This window comes from Aspergillus melleus (assembly GCF_016097325.1).
Source record: "Aspergillus melleus strain CBS 546.65 chromosome Unknown contig3, whole genome shotgun sequence".
Taxonomy (NCBI): domain Eukaryota; kingdom Fungi; phylum Ascomycota; class Eurotiomycetes; order Eurotiales; family Aspergillaceae; genus Aspergillus; species Aspergillus melleus.
Window position 1 is genome coordinate 5,100,408 of NW_025763372.1, and position 20,844 is coordinate 5,121,251.

Genomic DNA, 20,844 nt, shown 5'->3' on the forward strand with positions numbered 1-20,844 from the left:
GCGATCAGCCCGATCTTGTGAGGTAGAGCTGCCACCATGTATCGGATTACGAATATTTACGGTAGGTTTGACAGTCTTGCACAATCTTGATCGGTCGTGCTCATGCAATACAGTCCTTGCTGCCTTTGGCACCATTGGCGGTGCTCTCTTCGGTTTCGATGTCAGGTACGTTTGATGTCTCTTTTTGCCAGGGAAATGCTGACTCGTGTAGTTCCATGAGTGCCTGGATCGGCACGCAACAGTACCTCGACTATTTCAACCATCCCGACTCGAATCTCCAGGGTGGTGTAAGTTCTGGCATTCTTTCTTTTATCCTGCATAATTTCGCGCTGACCGAATCAGATCACCGCGTCTATGTCTGCGGGTTCTTTCGCCGGTGCTATCGGAGCCGGTTGGCTATCCGATCACCTCGGTCGACGCATGTCCCTCATGGTTGCCTGTATTGTCTGGATCATCGGTGCCGTTATCCAATGTAGCGCACACAGCGTGGCGCACTTAGTCGCTGGCCGAGTCATTAGCGGTCTTTCCGGTACGGAAGAGGCGTCCTTCCCCTGTCAATGTGGCTTGCGCTAACCCTATCCTCAAGTCGGTGTCACTTCGTCCCAGGTTTGCGTCTACCTCGCCGAGTTGGCTCCCGCCCGCATTCGTGGTCGTATCGTCGGTATTCAGCAATGGGCTATCGAGTGGGGTATCCTGATCATGTACCTCATTTCCTACGGTTGTGGACAGGGCCTTGCTGGCGCTTCCTCGTTCCGTGTCGCTTGGGGTATCCAGGCCATTCCTGGTCTGATCTTGTTGCTTGCGCTGCCATTCTTCCCTGAGTCGCCCCGTTGGTTGGCCGGAAAGGAGCGATGGGAGGAGGCTCACGATACCCTGGCTTCGCTGCATGGACACGGCGACCGCAACAACCCCGTCGTTCAGTTGGAGTTCGAGGAGGTGCAGGAGGCTGTCCGTGTGGCTCACGAGTCGAAGGATGTCACCTTCCTCGCCCTCTTCGGACCCAATATGTGGAAGCGAACTCTGTGCGGTGTTAGTGTGCAGGTCTGGCAGCAGCTGCTGGGAGGTAACGTCGCTATGTACTATGTCGTGTACATTTTCCAGATGGCCAACATGGTGAGTTGCTTTTCGATTTCGACACATAGACGAAATGTCCAGCTAACCCAGACACAGTCCGGTGACACGGCCCTTTACTCGTCCGCCATCCAATACGTTATCTTCCTCGTCACTACCGGTGTCATCCTCCCCTACATTGATCGCATCGGTCGTCGACTCCTTCTTCTTAGCGGCTCCATCCTCTGCCTGGCCCTCCACTTCGCTATTGCCGGTATCATGGCCACATACGGCCACCCCGTCGACTCGATCGACGGCAACGAGAACCTGCGATGGTCTATTGGAGGCGCCCCCGGAAAGGGTGTCATTGCATGCTCCTACATCTTCGTTGGTGTTTACGGCTTCACCTGGGTATGCCCTTCCTTCCATCCCCCACCACACGTAACGATTCAAAAACCACATCTAACGTATTTGATTCCAATAGGCCCCCACCGCATGGGTGTACGCCTCCGAAGTCTTCCCGCTCAAATACCGCGCCAAGGGCGTCGGTCTCTCCGCCGCAGGAAACTGGATCTTCAACTTCGCCCTAGCCTACTTCGTCGCGCCCGCATTCACCAACATCCAATGGAAGACATACATTATCTTCGGTGTCTTCTGTACCGTGATGACCTTCCACGTATTCTTCTTGTATCCGGAGACGTCGAACCGCTCGCTGGAGGAAATTGATGCGATGTTTGACTCCAATATTAGTGCCTGGAAGACGGCCACGACGAAGGATACCTTCACGGCGGAGGTTGAGAGGAGGCAGCATAGTGTGGCTGAGGAGAAAGCGGTTGAGGCGAGTCATCAGGAGATGGCTTAATTTCATCTTTTTGGTGTCTGTGGATCTGGGGATTTGTATAGTGATGATGTGATCTTATGAAGATGGAGTAGTTTGGGATAGAGCTGCGTCCGCTTTTTGTATAGTGTAATGCATTTGAGATGATGTTGACGAGTTATACTTTTCCAATTTGTTCGCTGTAAGATATGCTTTGTCTGAGCGTACTGTTATTGGCTGTAGGAGTCAATTGGTGCTCGATAGTAAAACTATCTCCCAAGTCAAGTGACACGAGTTTGCTCGGAATTCTTTAAACAAATGTTCACGTCGCCACTTTCTGGCTCCTAGAACTAAGCATGGCAGCCCTTCATCTATATCTGAATGCTGGGTCGTAAATCCATGGTCCATGTATGTGTTCAAGGCTTGATTGGTGCTTATGATTGATACTATAGGAATTAACTACCTCCTTCACTGATAACACTTGCTATTCATCATGGTTCTATAAATGTCCCTCTTCATATGCACTTCCATAGTTCAAACCGTGTAAAGTATACATGATATATCGAAGATAAAATATCGGGACTCTTATCTTAATATACTCTAATAATCACTCCCGGTCGACCCATAAACATGGACCCCCCTCTCCAAAACCTCAATCTCATCCCCAACACTAACAACCAAACCCCGTCCCTGCCTCTCCGCCTCCTTCAACCCCGAATCCTCCGGCACACAATGCATTCCCAGATACCCCAGCGCGGATGCATTCCCCGTCTCGACCGTGCGATGCGCCACCAGCGTCGTGCTGGGCTGAGGCTTTCCTTTTTTCCGTCCCGCAGGGGCCACGTCGGTGTCGAAGACTCCGGTGTCGGGGTTCACGTTGGGCATGGTACATCGCGAGGTACGACATACTACTGAGAGGGTTGGGGATACGTCGGCGTATCTGTCGGCTTGTGGTGAACTGGTCTGTCGTTTGGGGATGATGCGGTACCGTTTCCATGTCTCTTCGTCGTAGGCCACGGATCCGGTGGTCCAGATGTTAGCGCGGAAGCGCAGCGCGTTGAGGGGCTGGTTCTCGGGTGGTAACAATGCCGAGACGGCATGCACGGAGGATACACTGTTGATATTGACCGGTTGCTGGTCAGTGTATCCGTGGACAGCTCGCGAGCCGATATGTTCCAGCGGAGCGAGGTTCTTGGTCGTTGGTAGTAGCGTGTCCGGCGTGCATCTTAGTAATGCGAGAGGCTGGGAGTCTGGGATGCGAAGGAACCGTTTCAGCTTCGGAAGCGCAGTTACAATGCCGGGGAGGGCAGAGATGTTGAGTCCTGAGGCGGTGCGACCGTGGATTCCAAATTCCTGGAGGCTGATGTCGTATGAGGAAACTTGTTTTGGGGTTGGGTGCAGGGGAACGATGAATGAGATCTCCGGGGTCGGGTTGAGATTGCCGGTGTGAACAAAAGAGTCGAGTCGGTCGATCCAGCGCAAGGGGTGACTGTCAATATCTGGGTCTGGGAAGGTGACAACTAAGCAGCCACCTGCTTGTACGAGCGGGTCGTTCGGATCGCTCGATCCATGGGGAGTCCATAGGTAGGTTTGGATTAGCGACATGGTCGGTTTGGTGCGCTGACTGATGAATTTCCATTCCGGAGGAGAACCGGGGGATGCAGTTTCTGTGGCCAGGGCAAAGCATCGATCGTATAGGAATCCGGTCTTAGTCAGGAGCGCACGATCCAGCTCGATCGGTCCGCATGATTTGATAGGATGGATGTAGATGGATTTGATTCGGATGGGCTCTTTTGGTACCGCGTTGGTGTCCTCTGGAATCGCATATTTGCTGTCGTACTGGTCGGTCATGTTACTATTTGACGGACTGATGCCTTGCAGCTTCAGGTGTTTGAGCTGTCTGCGGATGGTCGATGCATTGCTGGATTGGAGTACAATGGTTAGGCCGCAGCCGAGTAGGATGAGAAGAGCGGTGGTGCCATAGAGAAGAACAGTCGGGGTGAGGCTGTTCAGCAAACTCTGCGCCACTTGTAGGAGCATTGTTGCTATGGTCAGGTCCTCGTTGGACGATATATTAAGACGCTCAGACGGTCTAATTTCTTGATGATCAGCAATCGGCTCAGCAGATATATGACATGCTTCCCAAGCTTTTCCGCGGCAAAAGCCCTTGCTTATGAGCAGGAGATTGCGTGATTTACGAAGGCATCCTGCAGGAATCTTCCAGTCTTTTACCTACCGGGCTTTCCGAGATCTAATAAGCGCGATTGTACCCTTCACACATGAGTCACCGCTCTTGTATCAACAGAGACTAGGGACTGGTGATACATGAATTGGTAGGTAGACGTCAAGAATGTCTCACAATGTGATGCTCAGTATTCTTCAGATTTTGACTGAGCATAAAAAGGGGTTAGGGAAATCATGAACTTGTGAGGAAGGACGAAAAGAAGAGTCGACGCCGGAGAGGAAAAGATATCTTGCCCGAGGAAAACGGGCGGTGGGTCTCTCTGCCCCAGGCAGCCATCCATCCGCTTCGAGAAGTTGCGGGGAGTGGATCCCGTGATGGTGCGTTTTAGTGGACTCTTCGGCCAGCGATTGGTAGCTGAAGGTTGGACGTATCTACGGAGTATTGTCTATAACTATTGCTAGCAGAAAGTGTGTTAATAAGGAAGTTACAGGGGACTTATCCTGTCTTGATTTGCACAAATTGTACGTGAGTATCTAAACATGGAATTTGTGTCGTTGTGAATTCCAACACTGCCTAGATTGGATCGTCTCTTGAGGCATGCGCAATATCTTCAATATTTGATCGTTCTGCCAGAGTCCCAAAGATATCAATGCGAAGGTGGACTCAGTGGAGCTGATGACCGGGTATTGCGGGACGTGCGGGACTAGTATGCATATTTACGTTATTTGACGGAGGGCGGCTATATCTATAGACATGTATGATGTATGAAGAAGACCTTCTAGAATAAGGGCCAATACAACAGAGACTGCCAGACATCCAAGTTTCTGGATACCTTGGAGAGATGTGAATCAGGTCACGGCTAATCAAACCTGAATAACAACCCTGAAAGCATGCCACAGCAGCCTTCGGGATCAAATTCCGGATGCTAGCACACCACCCTCGCTTGATCTTCCATACCCTAGTGGGGTTGACTGACATCTGACGTCGGTGCTTGTTCTTTCTTACCTAGCTCTTTACCAATCAAGTTCTGGTCGAGTCGGTGGGAGAACATACTTCTTAATTCTTTCAAGTAGTAACAGAAGAAATACATCACTTGCTTGTTCTCGGCGGGTATCGGGAATGACCGCCTATCAGGAAGCTGCTCTCTTGGAAGAGGCCCGGCACCATCTTCGTGATAACGTACTCACTACAGCTACTAACCAGAGGCATAGTTCATCTTTTTCACTACCTTCACTATACCTCTATATTTCCTTCTTTCTTCCTTTCAACCCCTTACCTTCTACACCTCTGGCTTCGCCTATCCCCACCTTCGTCTCTCTCCCCACAACTGCCTACCAACCCTTCGTTTCCTTCTTTTTCCATTAATAAATCCAGCTATTGTATCTCACTTTATCCAGGAATGGTTTGCGTGAAAATGAGTCCTTACAAGGTTATCTCTAACTATGCTGATCCTCGCTTTCCTCCTGAGTGGGGCAAAGCCCATTACCTCTCTTCCCTAGCACGGATTTTGTTCCAAAGTCGCTCCGCCAAATCAACCAGGAATGGAACAGAAATATCGCTAACCCGCAAGACGCAACATCGAGCTATCGAAAAGACGTAAACAGGCCCATATCGCTGTTAACAATACTATGAAACAAGCGCTAGCAGACACCAATGCTGCTACTATAATAGCGCTCGTACGAACGTGGTCGTTCCTCGCTATCATGTGAAGTCGAGGCTAGGACGATGGCTAGTGGACTAGATCTGTTTCAGAATGACGGCGATTGATTATCCTCCGTACGGTTCAAACGTTTAATCTTAAGCCATGATGTGTGTGGGCTTTCCACTCAGATCATTCCATCGCATAAAATTCTCTCGAGAGATTCAACATCGCACGTGGTATCTATGTTAGTTAACGAACCCCTAGCCGGCCCCCAGAATCTAAGCGAGGACCATATTCCGGAAACGTCAAATCCGTCCTGCCCCAATACGAGCTTATTTGGCCCCCTTTTCGTCCTTTCGCACTACCCTACTCATTTCGGCGCGATCGCCCCCAGACTGGTGGTTTCAAAGTTCGTCAAGCTCCAAGGCTGACGCTATTTCGGGTATGGAGTGACGGAGCGACGGGATGATCGCCCGGTGGATCGACCTTCCGTGATCGTTCTCATTGGAGGCGGACTTGAAGGTATCCATATCCCCGATGTGGAATGGTGCGTCAGATGCTTGGGCTAGGCTTGTTCTATGGGCGCGAGGGGTACGATGGAAAGGTATAAATACGTCAGTGGTTCGCTGTGTTCATGGAAAGTATCCAAGATTCGGTTCACTGCTCATTGATTGACTGTCACTGACAGCATGCGTTACGCTACTCTCGCTGCTCTGCTCTCCACCGGCCTGGTGTCGGCATACGATGTGCCTGACAATCTGAGACGAATTTATGAGAATCATAAGGTACCCCCCACTTACCTGGTTCTGCTTTCCAAGGTGCCAAGTTAACAGTTTAGTCTGGCAATTGTGACAATAAACTCGCCGGCGGCTTCACCGACGGCATCAACGGCGAAAACAGCTTCTCCTACTGCGGCGACATTGACGGCGCTATCTTCCTGCACAGCTCCAGCAACGGTGGCCAATACGATAACATGGACGTGGACTGCGATGGGGCCAACAACACCGATGGTGACTGCGCCAATGATCAGACTGGTCAGAGCCAGACTGCCTTCATGGATTCCTTGAGCCAATATGGCATTGATGACTTGGACGCGAATGTTCATCCGTATGTCGTGTTTGGTAACACGGATTTCGATCCTCAAGAGTATGGCATGGAGCCCCTGAGTGTGATGGCTGTTGTTTGTGGTGATCAGCTGGTAGGTCATTTCCCTGTGTAAGTTGTGATGTGAGACAAGACACTGACTTGTGTTAGTACTACGGTATCTGGGGTGACACCAACGGTGAAGATTCCACCGGTGAGGCATCCATCTCTCTGGCACAGCTGTGCTACCCTGATGATGGCATTACCGGTGACAATGGTCATGGTGACGACGATGTCCTCTACATCGGTTTCACCGGTAAGGATGCTGTTCCTGGCGACGAGGCTGACTGGACCACCGATGACACCGAGACCTTCGAGGAAAGTATCAAGGAGCTTGGTGACAAGCTGGTCGCTGGTCTTCGAGACTAAATGTCCGGTTCGCCGTGCATGCCATATCTGTCACATCTATTGTTGACTTGTGCCATATTATAATATTGTACATGTACATATTGTCTTTTTCTGTTGCTGCGTCTTGCTTATCCGCTTATCCAGAACTGGGGCATATTGAACCACACCTGTTGCTTCTAGAACCTCCTAGTAGTTAATAAATTGACCTCACCCAATCACTTACAAGTTCATTTACTTTGGTATTGAATCTTTTTCCATATCTAGTTTAGCAGTTTCACGTTTCGAAATCCAGGCGTACTGAAGTTCTCCTGAGTGATTTAGCCCTGATAGTTGCATTCGAATAAACACCTTGCTCTTTCGCAGCTTGCTCGCCTTTGGCCCCGGTAACTTCAATTCTTATTTTCAGTCTATTAATTCGGCGAGGTTCATCGTATGTGCAAACTACCGCATGAATGTAACGCAAATGTTAGTTCAAACGACGGAAGAAACCCCCAAGAAGGCACAAATTAGATGCATAGGACTCAAAAGGGGACTATCTCCTGGTCTACCTCATATGCCCAACTTCTTGAAACTTCCTCATTTGCTGCGGTGACATTACGGGTTTTTCGCTCGTCGATTTCGGGTACATTGGCAACTGGCACAGTTTATATGACTAGCCAGTATGATAAAGGTCCGATACAATGAAGGTTGTAGTGTCGTCTTGGCCTTTTTATTTTTTTATTTTTTATTTTTATTTTTATTTTTCACTATGTATCTTGTCATCGTTTTCTATCCACTTCGATCACTCAAGGCAATTCACAGGAAGGTGGACTTATTGTTGGTGCGGTTTCGGGCAGTTCTTGAATCGCCAGGCTGCTGCAGATTTCGGTCCAGAGATGTCCACGGTTCAACCCGGTTTGATGCGGGCTCAGTTGCGTTTTTGCGGTCCCTAATGTCAGTTCTGCTTATAAAAAGACCTAAAGAAAAAGACAGCAAGCGCTCCGGTACCTCAGGATACTCAAAGATGGTGCATAAGAAGACAGATCAATGAACATAAATAATTATGCGGACATAATGAGCACATTTCCTACGCGTAAACAAACGCGAATGCTTGGCGTGCTGCCTCAGGCATGCAGGCACCGACAGAAGAGGGCCGGGAAGGCGGTGAGAGGAGGTGGATAATGCCGAACCGTGTTTTGAGTGCCTTGCTGCCTTGTTTGTCTGTTTTTTTCTCAACAATTCTACAGACGGTGTGTAATCATCTTAAATTTATTACCGTTAGCATATAAGTGTTGCTGTTACATTACACTCATTTCCTATAAGGCTGTCAGTGTAGAATGAATGTTTGGTAGTTTTGTAGAACTGTATTCATTTTTTTGGCTTTTGAAAGTGCGGAAGATATATTTGCTGGATGCCCCATGGTTTTAAAGACAAAGGATTCGGAGGTAACACATTTCTTACTGAGTAGAATAAGATTTTCGGAAAGCGCTCAAGTTTGAGATATCCAGGGCGCTTCATCAGCTTTTCTCTCCATGGATATGATTGAGATTGACCGGGATCACGTACACACACACTTCGTCAAATCCAAAGAGACCAATCTGTAGTCTAGCTATAAGACAGTGAACACAACATGAACGAATTGAACAGCTTAAACTGATGTCGGCTCATCTAGTAGCTTACTATTATCTCTCTGATGCTGCGGAAATTAACAGAGATGGAAAGAACTTTAGCCATTGGCTATTGTGCGCACGGAGCTGCCAATGTATAGATTCGGACGTGGCCATCTTCACGACACCGACCCTTGAATCTAGTGCTATTTGAAAAAGTTGCACAAAGCTATAAAGAATTGAGTTATCATTTACCACATATTCACTCTATCTCCCCCAAAATGCAGGGTCCGTACAGTAGGTTCGGTCCCACGTGTAAGAGTGATTAGACCATAGATAAATACTCTGAACACGAACCTCTGTTCCCCAATCAAAGGACTCAGTGGCTATGTGGTAGGACAGGGCGATGGTACGATGTAACATTGCCAGATAAGCAATGCAGTAGGTTCATCTAGACTTGTATAGAATTGAATCCTCCTGGATATAGTGCGGCTAGGCCGGGCAGAGGTGTTTGCAAGATATCACCATGATATCCGGACATAACCGATGGTACGCGACGGAGGCTCATGTGCACATGAGCTTTGGTATTCTATTAGCTGGTTGAGTTCCACCATCAGTAAGGTGGCTGATGACACCCATGGGGGCATTATTGTGATATCTTATCAAGGTTACATCTCCGCTGGATAAGTTAGATTAGTTTCGCGCGACGGAGCTAAGACAAGAACAATAATCCTGGATCAGAGATATTCAACACTCATCTCTGCATAAACTAGCAAAGAGATTGGGAGTTCTGTGCATAGCTGGGGGATGGGGAAAGGGGGTTCTGAATGAAAAATCAAGTAGAAAAGTCCTTCAATATTGAAGTGCCTACGACACCATTTCACGAAATACTTTATTGTTGAATGTTGAATTCAAGAGCTATCAAAGTTTCCAAGAAGGCGCGTAGCACACCAATATGGGGAGGAACAAGAAATACGGAGAGCCGTGTTATCATGATGTCAAATGTAACATGGAACCACAGACCTCCTGTCACGAATGATGGCACATTTCGCCATCAGCTAGGTACGCTCCAAGTTTCCGTTGGCTCGTCAGGGGCGAGAAAGCCACCTTAGATAGTGGCTGATAACAAATAACGCTCCGCAATTGGTAGACATGGGACGTCCAGAAAATGGTGGTTATCTCCAGCCTTTGAGAACCCGCAACGCTAAGCCTCCGGACAAGATGTCTTATCGCATGGCAATCCCGCCAAGAAAGCCTTCTTGCCACGAGCTGGTCTTGAGTATGTGTGGTATATGATTTAATTTCCTCAGTGCTCGCTGTCGCTCCTTTACTCTCCTTTTTCCCCTACCTGTCTCTTTCGACTCTCAACCTACCCTCTCTAAGTGACAGCCAGTCAGCATGGCTGCATTCGACTCTTCGAGCCACAAGACGACCGAAAAGACAGTGGAGCCGACTGCTTCAGGTTGGGTTTCCGATGTCGACCATGGAGCTGAAACGGAGTTGCATCGGACGCTGTCCACCCGGCATATCACCATGATTGCCCTGGGTTCTTCCATTGGTATGGGTCTCTGGCTGGGCAGTGGCACGTCGCTGGCCAACGGAGGCCCTGCTGCCATATTCATCGGTTATATCCTCTCTGGTACCATGATCTGGGCGGTCAGTCACTCCATTGGCGAGATGGCTGTCATGTATCCTCTCCCGTCGGCTTTTGTGCAGTGGACTTCCATGTTTGTCGACCCCTCGGCGGCGTTCGCGCTGGGATGGTCATATTGGTTTAATTACTTCATTGTCATTGCAAATGAGCTGCAGGTTGGTACTTTTACTCATATGCCATGACCTGTGTTAATTGGAGCTAGGCTGTGAATACTGTCTTGACCTTCTGGACGGATAAAGTGCATGTCGCGGCGTGGATTAGTATATTCTGGGTGGTGATTATCCTCATCAACGTGGTCGGCGTCAAGTTCTTCGGCGAAATCGAGGTGATCTCATCGACAATCAAGTTCTCGTGGATCATTGTCGTCATCATATCGCTCATCGGTGAGTTCAGCCTTGTTCGTTGCCTCAACATTAGCCCTAACATCACCCAGTCGTATCCGCAGGAGGCGCTCCCGCCGAAGGCCCCATCGGGTTCCGATACTGGAACTCCGAGCCATTTACCAATGGCTTCAAAGGGTTCCTCTCCGTGATGCCGACCTGCATCTTCGCCATGTCCGGATCCGAGAACTGCGCTCTCGTCGCCGCCGAAACCACCAACCCGCGCAAATCGGTCCCGCGCGCAGTGGGCTCGATGTGGTTGCGTCTGTCGCTGTTCTACGTCTTGGGTTCGCTCATGATCACTATCACAGTGGACCCCATGAACGAGGATCTATTCGGTGCTTCAGGTGTCAACGCTTCTCCCTTCGTTATCGCCTACCGGAACGCCGGGTTAGCTCCTCTGGCTCATATCATGAACGCTGTCATCTTTATCTCTGTCGTGTCAACCGGAAGTATCTCCGGGTATGGTGGAGCTCGTACACTCATGGGTATGGCTCATCTTAACATTGCTCCTAAAGTATGCTTGCCAACTCATATCATGATACCCATCTTCTTTGAGTAGAGGCTAATACACGACCAGATTCTCGGCAAAGCCGATAAGGCAGGTCGTCCCCTTGCCGGCCTCGGGATCACGCTCCTCATCGGCGGTGGTCTCGCGTATCTCAACGTCAACAACAGCGGCGCTGAAGTCTTCACCTGGTTCTCCAACCTCACCTCCCTTTTCACGCTCTTCGGCTGGGGTATGATCTGCCTCTCCCACATTCGGATGCGGTACGCCTGGAGGCTCCAAGGCCGCCACCCATCCGAGCTCCCTTGGAAATCATGGACGTATCCATACGGCGCATACTGGGGTCTGTTGTGGTGTATTCTGCTCATTATTGCGGAATTCTATCTTAGCTTGTGGCCGTTGGGTGGTAATCCGAACGCAAAGGACTTCTTTGCCAACTATGTTAGTGTGGTTGCAATCGTTGTGATTTATCTTGGGGCGAGAATTTATTATCGGGGATCTTGGTGGATCGATGCCAGTACGATTGACCTTGACGGGTTGAGGCGGTTCTACTCGGATAGAGATTTAGAGGCGAAGGGGGAGAAAAGGGGTGGGATACTGGGAAAGGTGGTTGGTGCTATTACGGACTAGCAGTGGTCAGTCATGTATGTGTGCCTAATGATAATTCTGTACGCTGGAGCTCCGTCTGGCGATGCTTCCGAATCTGGACTCGTGAATTGAATTGCGCGTACACCCACATAGTCGACAGAGAACGGGACTTGAGATGGCAAATTGATGCGGCATTGCTTAGTGTCTTCCCTTAACGGGATATGTTTATTGCTGACTCTCGATACGTAAGGAACGCCCTGGTGTTCTACCTTAAACACCCAGAGCTCTTGTTGAACGTGGAGTGGCTCAGACCCAGCTCCATGGGCCACCAGCACCAAGTTCATCAATCGATGGACTGAACCAAGAACGACGAAGAACCAGCAGGGAGTAGTAATCTCGGCGATCATGTGGCAAATCTCGCGGGGGTAACTGGACGAGCAAGTCTGGCTGAACCGATCGAGGAAACACTTCCTGGTATGTTTGACGTCGTCGCTGCTTCGTCAACGTCTGTGACTTGAAGCTGACCAATGGGCATCTTCGATATCCCCATTGCGCGACCACAAATCAGGCATTTCATGCAGCTACTGTGAGGAAAAAACATATTGGACAGCAGAGTTGTATTGCGATGTCGATATTATGTAGGCAATATATATATGCCAATGAATTAAGCTGGAGAATGCCCACGTTCTATCGCCTGGTAGATACAAATTCTATCAACTGTCACCAACATAACATTCCCTTTGGCGCATCTCCAACTGACCCAGGCAGGCAGGCAACGAACCTTTCCCGGACTATGTATCAGAAAACAAAAGTATTAGTATGAGTTCAGACTGAAGGCTGCTCACCGATGAATAGAATCATAGTCAAAGATCAAAGTCTCAGGAAGGAGAGGTAAGAGAGAGAACTCACCCGTTGGCTGGCCAAACATGACAATCATATCGTCATGTTCAGTCGGATATTCCATCTCTTCCAAACAGACAAATCCGTACCAGGAAACCCCCGAGTCTGCCGCTGGCGGCGCATACTTCGCTTCCTTGATCCGCACTCCCCATTCACCCTTTCGATCGACCCTTTCGAACTCGTCCATGTTCTTCACGGCGAAGTTTATGCATTTCCAGAGTTTGAATTGATGGAAGAAAGCAACTATTTGTATCTTTGTGCCACGTTGCACGACTTGAATGCGAGTTATATTGGCGTCCCAGTGTTTCAGGGTCGAGAGGAGTTTCCGACGTCGTGTAATAAAGAAGCGGGTCGCGACGCTAGACGAGAGAGGTGAAAGTCAGTGTAATGCCCTGGAAGATATATGAGGGGATATACACACGTGTCAAAGATGACTTTGTATCCAGTGATGGCTTCTTGGAATTGATGCAAATCTGTTGATTGGCTTGTGGTTAGATTGTGCGCAATGGTATGTACCTAGTACGTGGAGGACTCTCACCCTTTTCCGTTTCAAATTTGATTCTTCGTATAGTGGGTCCTGATTGAACTGCTTGAAGCACGTCGGCGACCTTGCTCTGAAGATCATCGCTGGCCAGGCCCTGAGCAACTGTGATGGTGAGGTCTTGCTGTGGGTGTCGATGCAGATGGAGGACAGTATTGTCGAGGACCGATAGACCGATCGTTAATTCACCAGGCCCTGTGTGTCAATTGACGGTCAGAAGAGTCCATGGATTATACATTGTTCGTATTTCTGCTCACCGATGTTGATGCGGTCCGTAATAGATCCCCAGTCCGATTCAACGATGACTCGCAAGGTCTCCGACAGAGTTGTTTTCCCATACGGGTTGGAGGTAAACTCAGGCTCCTGCGCCTGTTCAATCACTGACGCTAGGCTTTCACCGAACTCAAGATTACGAGCGCCCTGGGCTCCCGGCTCCCGCGTTTGGCATTCGAGGATAAAATATGAGCCAACGGGAAACGTTCGGAGAGCAGTCTCGCCGGGACCGGGAACTAGGTCGATAAGAAGCGAGTGTGTCAAAGTGCGCGATTCAGCATCATGAAAGTAGAGGAACACGGAGCGCTTTTGACCGTCCTCAACTATTTGCAATAACAGACCAGGAGTGCCGTCATCAGCATCCAACAGGCTATACACCACGGGAGATGCATTGTCCAAGACATGAGATACTTGGTGCATTGTCTTCATGTGTGGAGGAGTCGAGATGAACAGGCGATAACCACGGTGTGCTCGACGGTTGTTGGGTCCTGAAGACACTGTAGCGGTTCTTTTGAAAAGACGCGCACGACATTCCTTTACAGGCTTGGCAGGAAACTCGATGGGCTTGTCGTGGTTGATATAATGACAACACTTAAGAGCCTCATCGAAGAGAATCTCTTCATCCTGCCCGGCAACCATGTCTATCTCGGCCAACACGGTCTGATGAGCTGCCTCCCAGAACTGTTTGAAATTTTCCTCCGTGAATTTGACGTCAAGGAAAAGACCATGGCGAAGCTTGACGAGCATCGAAAGTTTCCCCACGTCCCATTCAATCTCGTTCCATTTTGGCCCTTGTTTTCCATTTGATTGAATCGTGATGTGCACAAGGTGTGTTTGGCTTGCTATCACACCCAGGGTCTGCCAGCTGGAGCGGGTTCGGATAATTGAGAACATGCAGTGAAATGAGTGTGCCAGTGAGTATTCCTCCTGCGCAAACAAGGTCACCATAACAAACTCACTTGCGTAGTGAAAGAAGTCATCTGTGTCGCCAAAGGCGAGGGGTATGCTCCAGGCGGCGAGTCGTTGGTCATTGAGAATGGCAGCATCGTAAGACGTGGCGGGCGCATAGAAGACCCAAATGGATTTCTCAAGATCCAACATTTGACCCAAGTCTGTGCGCCCTAGGAAGGTGGTTTCCAACTGTCTATCGTACGGTCGCAGATATTTGAGGACACAGCGGTACTGATCGAGAAGGGCGCCCCGAGGAGTGCTTTTGATTCGAGGGTCGGTAGTAATGATTCGAAAGTCATCTTGGGCAATGACCTGGTGACATATCCACCATGCCTTGCCTAGGTCAATCAGACCTTGTGCTATCTCCGTTGATGAAATGACATCCTCTTCGTCAGTGAAGAAGTTTGAGTCACTCGAGGTTTGTGCACGCGTTAGGATGACCTTTCCACGAACAGCCCACCAGATCGCTGCTCTCAGCCAGTCGTCGATTGTGATTTCTTGTGCTGGCTTGGTTGTTTCGACATATGGCTGGAATAAGTCACTGAGACACTCATGCAATCCAGTATTGACAGCCACCTTGCTAACACTGGATCCTCTCTCCCAGTGCCGGAATGGGGAAGTAGTGCTCGGTCGTGATTCCTTCCAAAGGGGATGGCCGACAGAACTCGGAGAGGGAAGCATAGGAGGCTGTGAAGCGGATCGAAGGGGAGGAGGGAGGGCTTTATACACGATTTCGGGCTCGTCATGGCGTTCTGGAGAGAAAGGGCTCGTTAGTATCACACAGCGGGGGGTATGTATGGTGTTTATGGAAGAGAGAATAAAAGCTCACGGCGTATGTGAATGCTGTCCGCTTGGTGTGGCATGGCCAATTTCCCTGGTCCATACGCAGGTGGTTGCTCATAGGCCTCGCTAGAGATTTCATGTCTAGAGCCTGCCCCTAGAAAATCCATGATTTGCTGTTCCGCGTTCAGCGGCTCGGAACTCGTCTGGCTGGAAGATCGGCGCAGCCAGTCAGTAAACCGCGGCTTGATTGAATTGCCATCCATGTTGCTTTTCTTTGAGTCAGGCAGTAGGAACTTATTATCAATCGTGATAAAAATCACAGAAATGGCATCTTCTGAATTCTTAGTAGGACGATGAATTTATATCATCTGGCATACATGCGAGTCAGAATATCGGATAACGCTAGTCACTTTTGTGTCTCAATTTGAAGGATTCTTATGGTTGTGGCCCACCAGACCAATTTTGTCTCACTCCGCATGACAGGGATGTAGTTCTAGAGCCATATCTATGCGACAGGTGAACGTGAACTAGTCAAGTAACCGAAACACTGTCTGCATCTAAGTAGGTTCATCAAAAGGCTTCGTTGGTAGGTGGGATAATATACATCCAATTGACTATGTTGGAGGGTATCATAACGCTTTCTTGACACGGTATGCTGTCATGCGCTGAGAAAGCCGGATATAACCATGTAAGTGACCCAATACTTTGATCTGAATTGCTTCTTCTTAGCCTAGAGGACGAATCCTACCGGACTCATGTTCTCCGATATTCACCCACTCTTAAAAGTGAATGAGGAGTAGTCCAGGCCGACGATACCCAATTATACCATGTTAAGTCTGAGGACCGAGAAATCAAGCCACTAACTAGGAACGTTGGACACCGTGAGAGTTGGCCAACAAGTAGTCATGACAAAATTGGGCGTATTGAATACATCCTATGCCATGTGTCCACGACGCCTGGTCAATGCCTTACAACCATCTGTCAGTGCTGTCATCCTGTTCTCGAAAATACGCGAGTCTGACGGACATAGTAAAGATAGTCGCTGCTAAGCCGGAGGCAATCTAAATATAGTAGAGATGGTAGTATCCTCGGTAGAGCACACCAAGGGATAGAAATACCGTAGATGGCAAGCCAATGACGCGGAACGGACACCGGCAAAATGGCTCGACTTGATTTCCCGAACCATGTCAATCCCAGATCTTGTTCACTCGTTCGAGACGTAAAGCGCTACAAGCACGTTAAGGTGACATCAACGAGGTCCTATCCACAATGAATGTTTCATGCTGGAACCTTTGTCAAGAATACCGAACCATTGGCGGATGTTGGTTGTATCTCCACCAAGTCAGCCAGCCATCGGCCTGATTGATCCACTTTCGACATCCTACGGCTTTAGCCGACCCTGTAACCTGCCCAGTAAGATAGGGCACACTTACGAGATTGGATAGATTACTATTATTAGAATTCTGGTCCATGTGTGCAAGGTATATATAATGTCACAATTCCATGTGGAGATTATAGGAAATGTAGCTGTTCAAAGTGCACTTGGAACCAAGTTCAGTCTGCAGGCCCAGAGGGGGGGCTTGTCTTGTGGCACGTTGAGTCTATGACTACCTTCATTCCACATCATTAGATGCTCAAGTACAGCGCTAGAAGAATTATCTATCGAAGATCTGCGGCTATTCCATTTTCCATGTCTAATCTCTAAGCCTTCAGCCCATCTGGTTTGATGCTACGGCTCAAATTGGTTATTGGTTGAAGAAACCTATGATACACACTGACAGACGGATAATTCTAGGCCTTTGCTGTAGACACCGCGCTGCTGACCGACCTCAGGCTTCTTTACAGGTGGTGGAGGAGCAGTGATCGAAAGTCTGAGGATGTCTACCTAGCTATTCCTTGGCAAAAAAAAAAAAAAGCGGTAGTTGATCATCCACGGTTCAAGGCTGTTGGGCCCACAGATTAGTGTTTGTCCTATTTTTCTTAGTCCAAGAATGGAACTCTCTCCTTTTCACTACCCTACTAACTAGAATTAAATGAATTGCCCTCCTCTCAGTAACTGTTCCCTATCAGTCCATCACTCTCGCGGCTTTAATTGAACGACCATGTTTAAGCCCAGGACGACAGCCGAGTGGTTGTTCTGTGGCGCTCTCACAATACAAGCGGTGACCATCTTGATTTTAGAGATGTAAGTGTAATCTCCGGGGACCATGGGTGATTTACCTAACGAATAGCTACTTTAGTTTCACTCTAGCACAGTGGGCATCATGGGTACATCCCAATATCATCCAGATCACTATCTCGTATATCACACCTCTGAACTTAGGGATTCTACTGTTCGCTTGCCTTTATCTATCGATCCTTGGAATCGACGCAGTCTATCATAAGAACGAGATTCTTCTTTTCGCGATCTGTGCTAGTAATACCTGCGGGTTGGCTTACTCGATAATGCAATACAAGCACATTCGGGCAGCAATCCACCACCTCCCTCTCATCTATGACGGGCAATTCCGGCCATTCGTGGATTTGGATCGAGACATTTGGCCCCAAGTTAAGCCGGCTCAGCTTGCGGCCCCAGCAATTATCGGGCTATGTAGCTTGCTTTTATGGCCTTTGGCCTATCAGCTACATCACCAGTTCGTGTGGGAACTTTACAGATCTATCAATGGGGACGCAAAGACAAAAGTGCGGCATCGAGCCTATGAAGTAAAATGACACTTGGTAATTTCTGTATTTGTGTTGTAGCTAACTCTGAATGCCCAGATCTACGTCGTTCTTCTCAAGGTCGATTTCTATTTTATTATAGGCTTCATCCTGCAATATAACTTGATCGATGTTCACTTCGACGAACCCGAGTACTCTCTTACGATGGCTATCATACCAGCTACGCTGATGGTCATGTTTTCCGGACTATACTTTGTTCGATCCGAACGCAAAATCGCCATGATATGTGTCATTGTAAGTATCAAGGGCTTTCTCATTCACTGTTCAAGAAGCGTTCCAATAACCACCCTTCGCGGCTATAGGTCTGTTACGTTGCCATGATAGCCTATCTCCTAAGCCGAATTATCATTCTGTTCGGCAACAGTCACCGTGCGAAAACCGACGGCAAGGACATGATGTTGCTTTTCGCTTTCATGGCGCTGGCTCTTACAACCCTGATGGTCCTATCGGTGATCCGATGTATTCTGAATTTTGGTCAGGGGTTGAAGAATGTGCTCAAGCCGAATACTTCATCAGCTCGTGAATCCTATCGCGCGCGACCCCTGTCGGAACATCCATCTTCCCCGGTCCATTCGTTACATTCTCGAATGTCGATTGATTGATATGGTGCGATAATATTGCACTCGCTTGGTTCGAATCTATCTCCCCTTCTTTCAACTTTATTCTAGTATGGATATCTTAGACCTACATAATGATTGTAATGATTCAATCAGGAAGCCTCCTTCGGCTATTAGTTTGCTGCTATATTAAGATCGAACCTGTATTCTTACTGAACTCCGATTCTTCGCCCTAATCCATTTTTGGCAACAATTTCTATCAACCTTTCAATCACATCCCAAGTCATCTCTCAAATGTCTACCTGTATTAACTATAGTATCTCATTTCCCTTGCTGATGATTCCGCATGGCATCCCTACGGACAAACTTGCCGGAGACCCGCTGCCCCATTTCTATCAGGGCCTACCGTGGCAGTAGTAGCCCGGAAAGCAACGAATGATGCGGGGCGCTATTTTTATGCCGATTCTAAATGGTGGCTCTAAATCCGACCTTATCCACCAGCCCACACAGGCCTTGGATTGTCAAGACAGCTCAGCAGGGTCCAACCCGGTCAGGAACGGTGGCTAGTAGAAGCAAGATGGATATAGAAATGACCACGGAGCCTTGGCCAAACGGTGCAGTACACACCTGCCACAATCGTCCAAGAAAAGTCTCCCTCGCCCACCCGGCCTTGTGTTAACACCGTACTTGTGGAGTCCGTGTCTCTCCCTGAGGTCTTGTACATACCTGAGGCAGACATCTGTCTATGGTAACGGCCATACTACGGTATCTTAAAGGCCGCCATGTCATTGGTTCGGTTAGCCTGCGCTAGTGTGCGGGACCCACTCCTGACAATACCATTTCACTGTTCCTGTCACATAGTGAATTGTATGAGAATCCAAAAGTTGAGCTTCAGGAAGGAACAATCCTCTCAGGCAGGCAGGCATTTTAAACCTTCGCTTAGGGCTCTGGCCACGGGACCTCGCCTAAGTCCAGCGGGAGATCGAGCTTCCCTTTTCATCTCTCATCATGTGGGAATTCGACTTTCTGGGTGAGCTACCCTCGGAGACTCCCCGAGTCATTGCAAGTACAGTGAAAGCCATCCAGTCCGCCGTACGTCGCAATAGTCATCATCCTTACATCGTCATTGAGCACATCGGCCCACAGATTGTGGAAAGACTGGTCGACTCTCCCCACCTACGTGTCGCGAAATCGTCCAAGATCTTTTACGACGAGAATCTGAGAAAGTTGATCATCAAGGCACCATCCGTCATCCATGAGACAGCCAGCAGGGCCTTTAACCGAATACTTGACGGCCATCTCCGTTTCCATGGCCTGACTGAAGAGGTGAGGTTCATTGGGTCGGGGAAGGTGAGAGATGGCGGCTACGCAAAGGAGCCTGATGAGTCTTATTACCCCCTCCGGGTGATACCAGTCCGTGACATGAAGTGGCCTACGGTCGTATTGGAGGTTGGATACTCTGAGTGTTTCAGTCGGCTCAGACTCGATGGTCGGTGGTGGCTAGGCCGTTCGGGTGGTCTTGTCAAGGTTGTCATCCTTCTCTCTATTGACCGGTCTCGCCCCCGCATAGTTATCGAAAAATGGGAAACCGTGGCTCCGGCCCACAGCTATCATCTTCGTTCTCAATCACCATCGCCACAATTAACAGCGGAAGTAACTGTGACTCTCGTGAACGATGACCATGTCACTACAGGAGCGCCGCTTGCCATCTGTGTCGATGATTTATTGATGTACCCTGTTCCCATCGGTGTCACTTTTCAATTCGATGACCGCGATCTTATAAGTTTGGCAAGGGCCATCTGGATGGAGCAGCAGTTTGTTCAGAGGCCTCAACTGAGATGCTTACTGTGCTTTCGTGGGCAGCCAAACAGGGTCATCGTGAAATGATACAGCTTCTTTCCAACATGGGTGGAGAGTCCTTACTGCACGAGGTCGATAATAGTAGGAAAACGTCACTACACGGGGCCGCCAAGAATGGGCATGCCCACGCCCTGCAGCTTTTGATTTCAAGGGATAGATTCGGCCTCCTTCCAGAGCAAGATGACAGCGGCATGACCACCCTTGCATGGACCTGTAAAAATGGCCATCAAGCAGCAGCAGAAGACACAAAGATGCTAGAACAGCTTTATGATGAAAATGAGATCACTCCTTTCAGGCTTACCTTGGTAGTCCTAGTATACATGATGTGCTGTATCATTTGGGTATGCTCCTATCACT

The 20,844-nt window shown here is 48.9% G+C and overlaps 7 protein-coding genes across 7 annotated transcripts; 5 read left to right on the top strand and 2 right to left on the bottom strand.

Annotated features, from left to right (window-relative positions):
* Window positions 1–19: 19 nt before the first annotated feature.
* Window positions 20–2,043, top strand: LDX57_006796 (sugar porter family MFS transporter). Its single transcript, XM_046088514.1, has 7 exons — window positions 20–61; window positions 114–165; window positions 212–287; window positions 343–529; window positions 587–1,113; window positions 1,171–1,461; window positions 1,535–2,043. Exons 1-7 carry the CDS (start codon window positions 37–39, stop codon window positions 1,910–1,912), a joined length of 1,536 nt encoding a protein of 511 aa, XP_045944484.1. The 5' UTR covers window positions 20–36; the 3' UTR covers window positions 1,913–2,043.
* Window positions 2,044–2,262: 219 nt separating this feature from the next.
* LDX57_006797 (uncharacterized protein) lies at window positions 2,263–4,311 on the bottom strand. Its single transcript, XM_046088515.1, has 2 exons — window positions 4,104–4,311; window positions 2,263–3,959 (listed from the first exon to the last, which is right to left on the bottom strand). Exon 2 carries the CDS (start codon window positions 3,905–3,907, stop codon window positions 2,468–2,470), a length of 1,440 nt encoding a protein of 479 aa, XP_045944485.1. The 5' UTR covers window positions 3,908–3,959; window positions 4,104–4,311; the 3' UTR covers window positions 2,263–2,467.
* Window positions 4,312–6,383: 2,072 nt separating this feature from the next.
* Window positions 6,384–7,206, top strand: LDX57_006798 (glycoside hydrolase family 75 protein; the record flags this gene model as incomplete). Its single annotated transcript, XM_046088516.1, has 3 exons — window positions 6,384–6,479; window positions 6,533–6,892; window positions 6,949–7,206. 3 exons carry the CDS (start codon window positions 6,384–6,386, stop codon window positions 7,204–7,206), a joined length of 714 nt encoding a protein of 237 aa, XP_045944486.1.
* Window positions 7,207–10,169: 2,963 nt separating this feature from the next.
* On the top strand, window positions 10,170–11,943 carry LDX57_006799 (putative amino acid transporter; the record flags this gene model as incomplete). Its single annotated transcript, XM_046088517.1, has 4 exons — window positions 10,170–10,580; window positions 10,628–10,808; window positions 10,859–11,322; window positions 11,386–11,943. 4 exons carry the CDS (start codon window positions 10,170–10,172, stop codon window positions 11,941–11,943), a joined length of 1,614 nt encoding a protein of 537 aa, XP_045944487.1.
* Window positions 11,944–12,715: 772 nt separating this feature from the next.
* LDX57_006800 (uncharacterized protein) lies at window positions 12,716–15,612 on the bottom strand (the record flags this gene model as incomplete). Its single annotated transcript, XM_046088518.1, has 6 exons — window positions 12,716–12,738; window positions 12,811–13,160; window positions 13,223–13,274; window positions 13,340–13,537; window positions 13,600–15,318; window positions 15,396–15,612. 6 exons carry the CDS (start codon window positions 15,610–15,612, stop codon window positions 12,716–12,718), a joined length of 2,559 nt encoding a protein of 852 aa, XP_045944488.1.
* Window positions 15,613–17,794: 2,182 nt separating this feature from the next.
* Window positions 17,795–18,672, top strand: LDX57_006801 (uncharacterized protein; the record flags this gene model as incomplete). The annotated part of the gene is made up of 3 exons (XM_046088519.1): window positions 17,795–18,031; window positions 18,110–18,304; window positions 18,373–18,672. 3 exons carry the CDS (start codon window positions 17,795–17,797, stop codon window positions 18,670–18,672), a joined length of 732 nt encoding a protein of 243 aa, XP_045944489.1.
* Window positions 18,673–19,635: 963 nt separating this feature from the next.
* LDX57_006802 (uncharacterized protein) lies at window positions 19,636–20,514 on the top strand (the record flags this gene model as incomplete). The annotated part of the gene is made up of 1 exon (XM_046088520.1): window positions 19,636–20,514. One exon carries the CDS (start codon window positions 19,636–19,638, stop codon window positions 20,512–20,514), a length of 879 nt encoding a protein of 292 aa, XP_045944490.1.
* Window positions 20,515–20,844: the final 330 nt, after the last annotated feature.

What these genes read in the sequence shown, in the direction of transcription:
- LDX57_006797 (XM_046088515.1), bottom strand. Translation starts at nt 3,907, where the DNA reads ATGCTCCTACAAGTGGCGCAGAGTTTGCTGAACAGCCTCACCCCGACT.
- LDX57_006796 (XM_046088514.1), top strand. Translation starts at nt 37, where the DNA reads ATGTATCGGATTACGAATATTTACG. An exon ending in TCGGATTACGAATATTTACG is followed by an intron (nt 62 to 113) that starts GTAGGTTTGACA and finishes CATGCAATACAG; the next exon opens with TCCTTGCTGCCTTTGGCACC. An exon ending in GTGTTTACGGCTTCACCTGG is followed by an intron (nt 1,462 to 1,534) that starts GTATGCCCTTCC and finishes TGATTCCAATAG; the next exon opens with GCCCCCACCGCATGGGTGTA.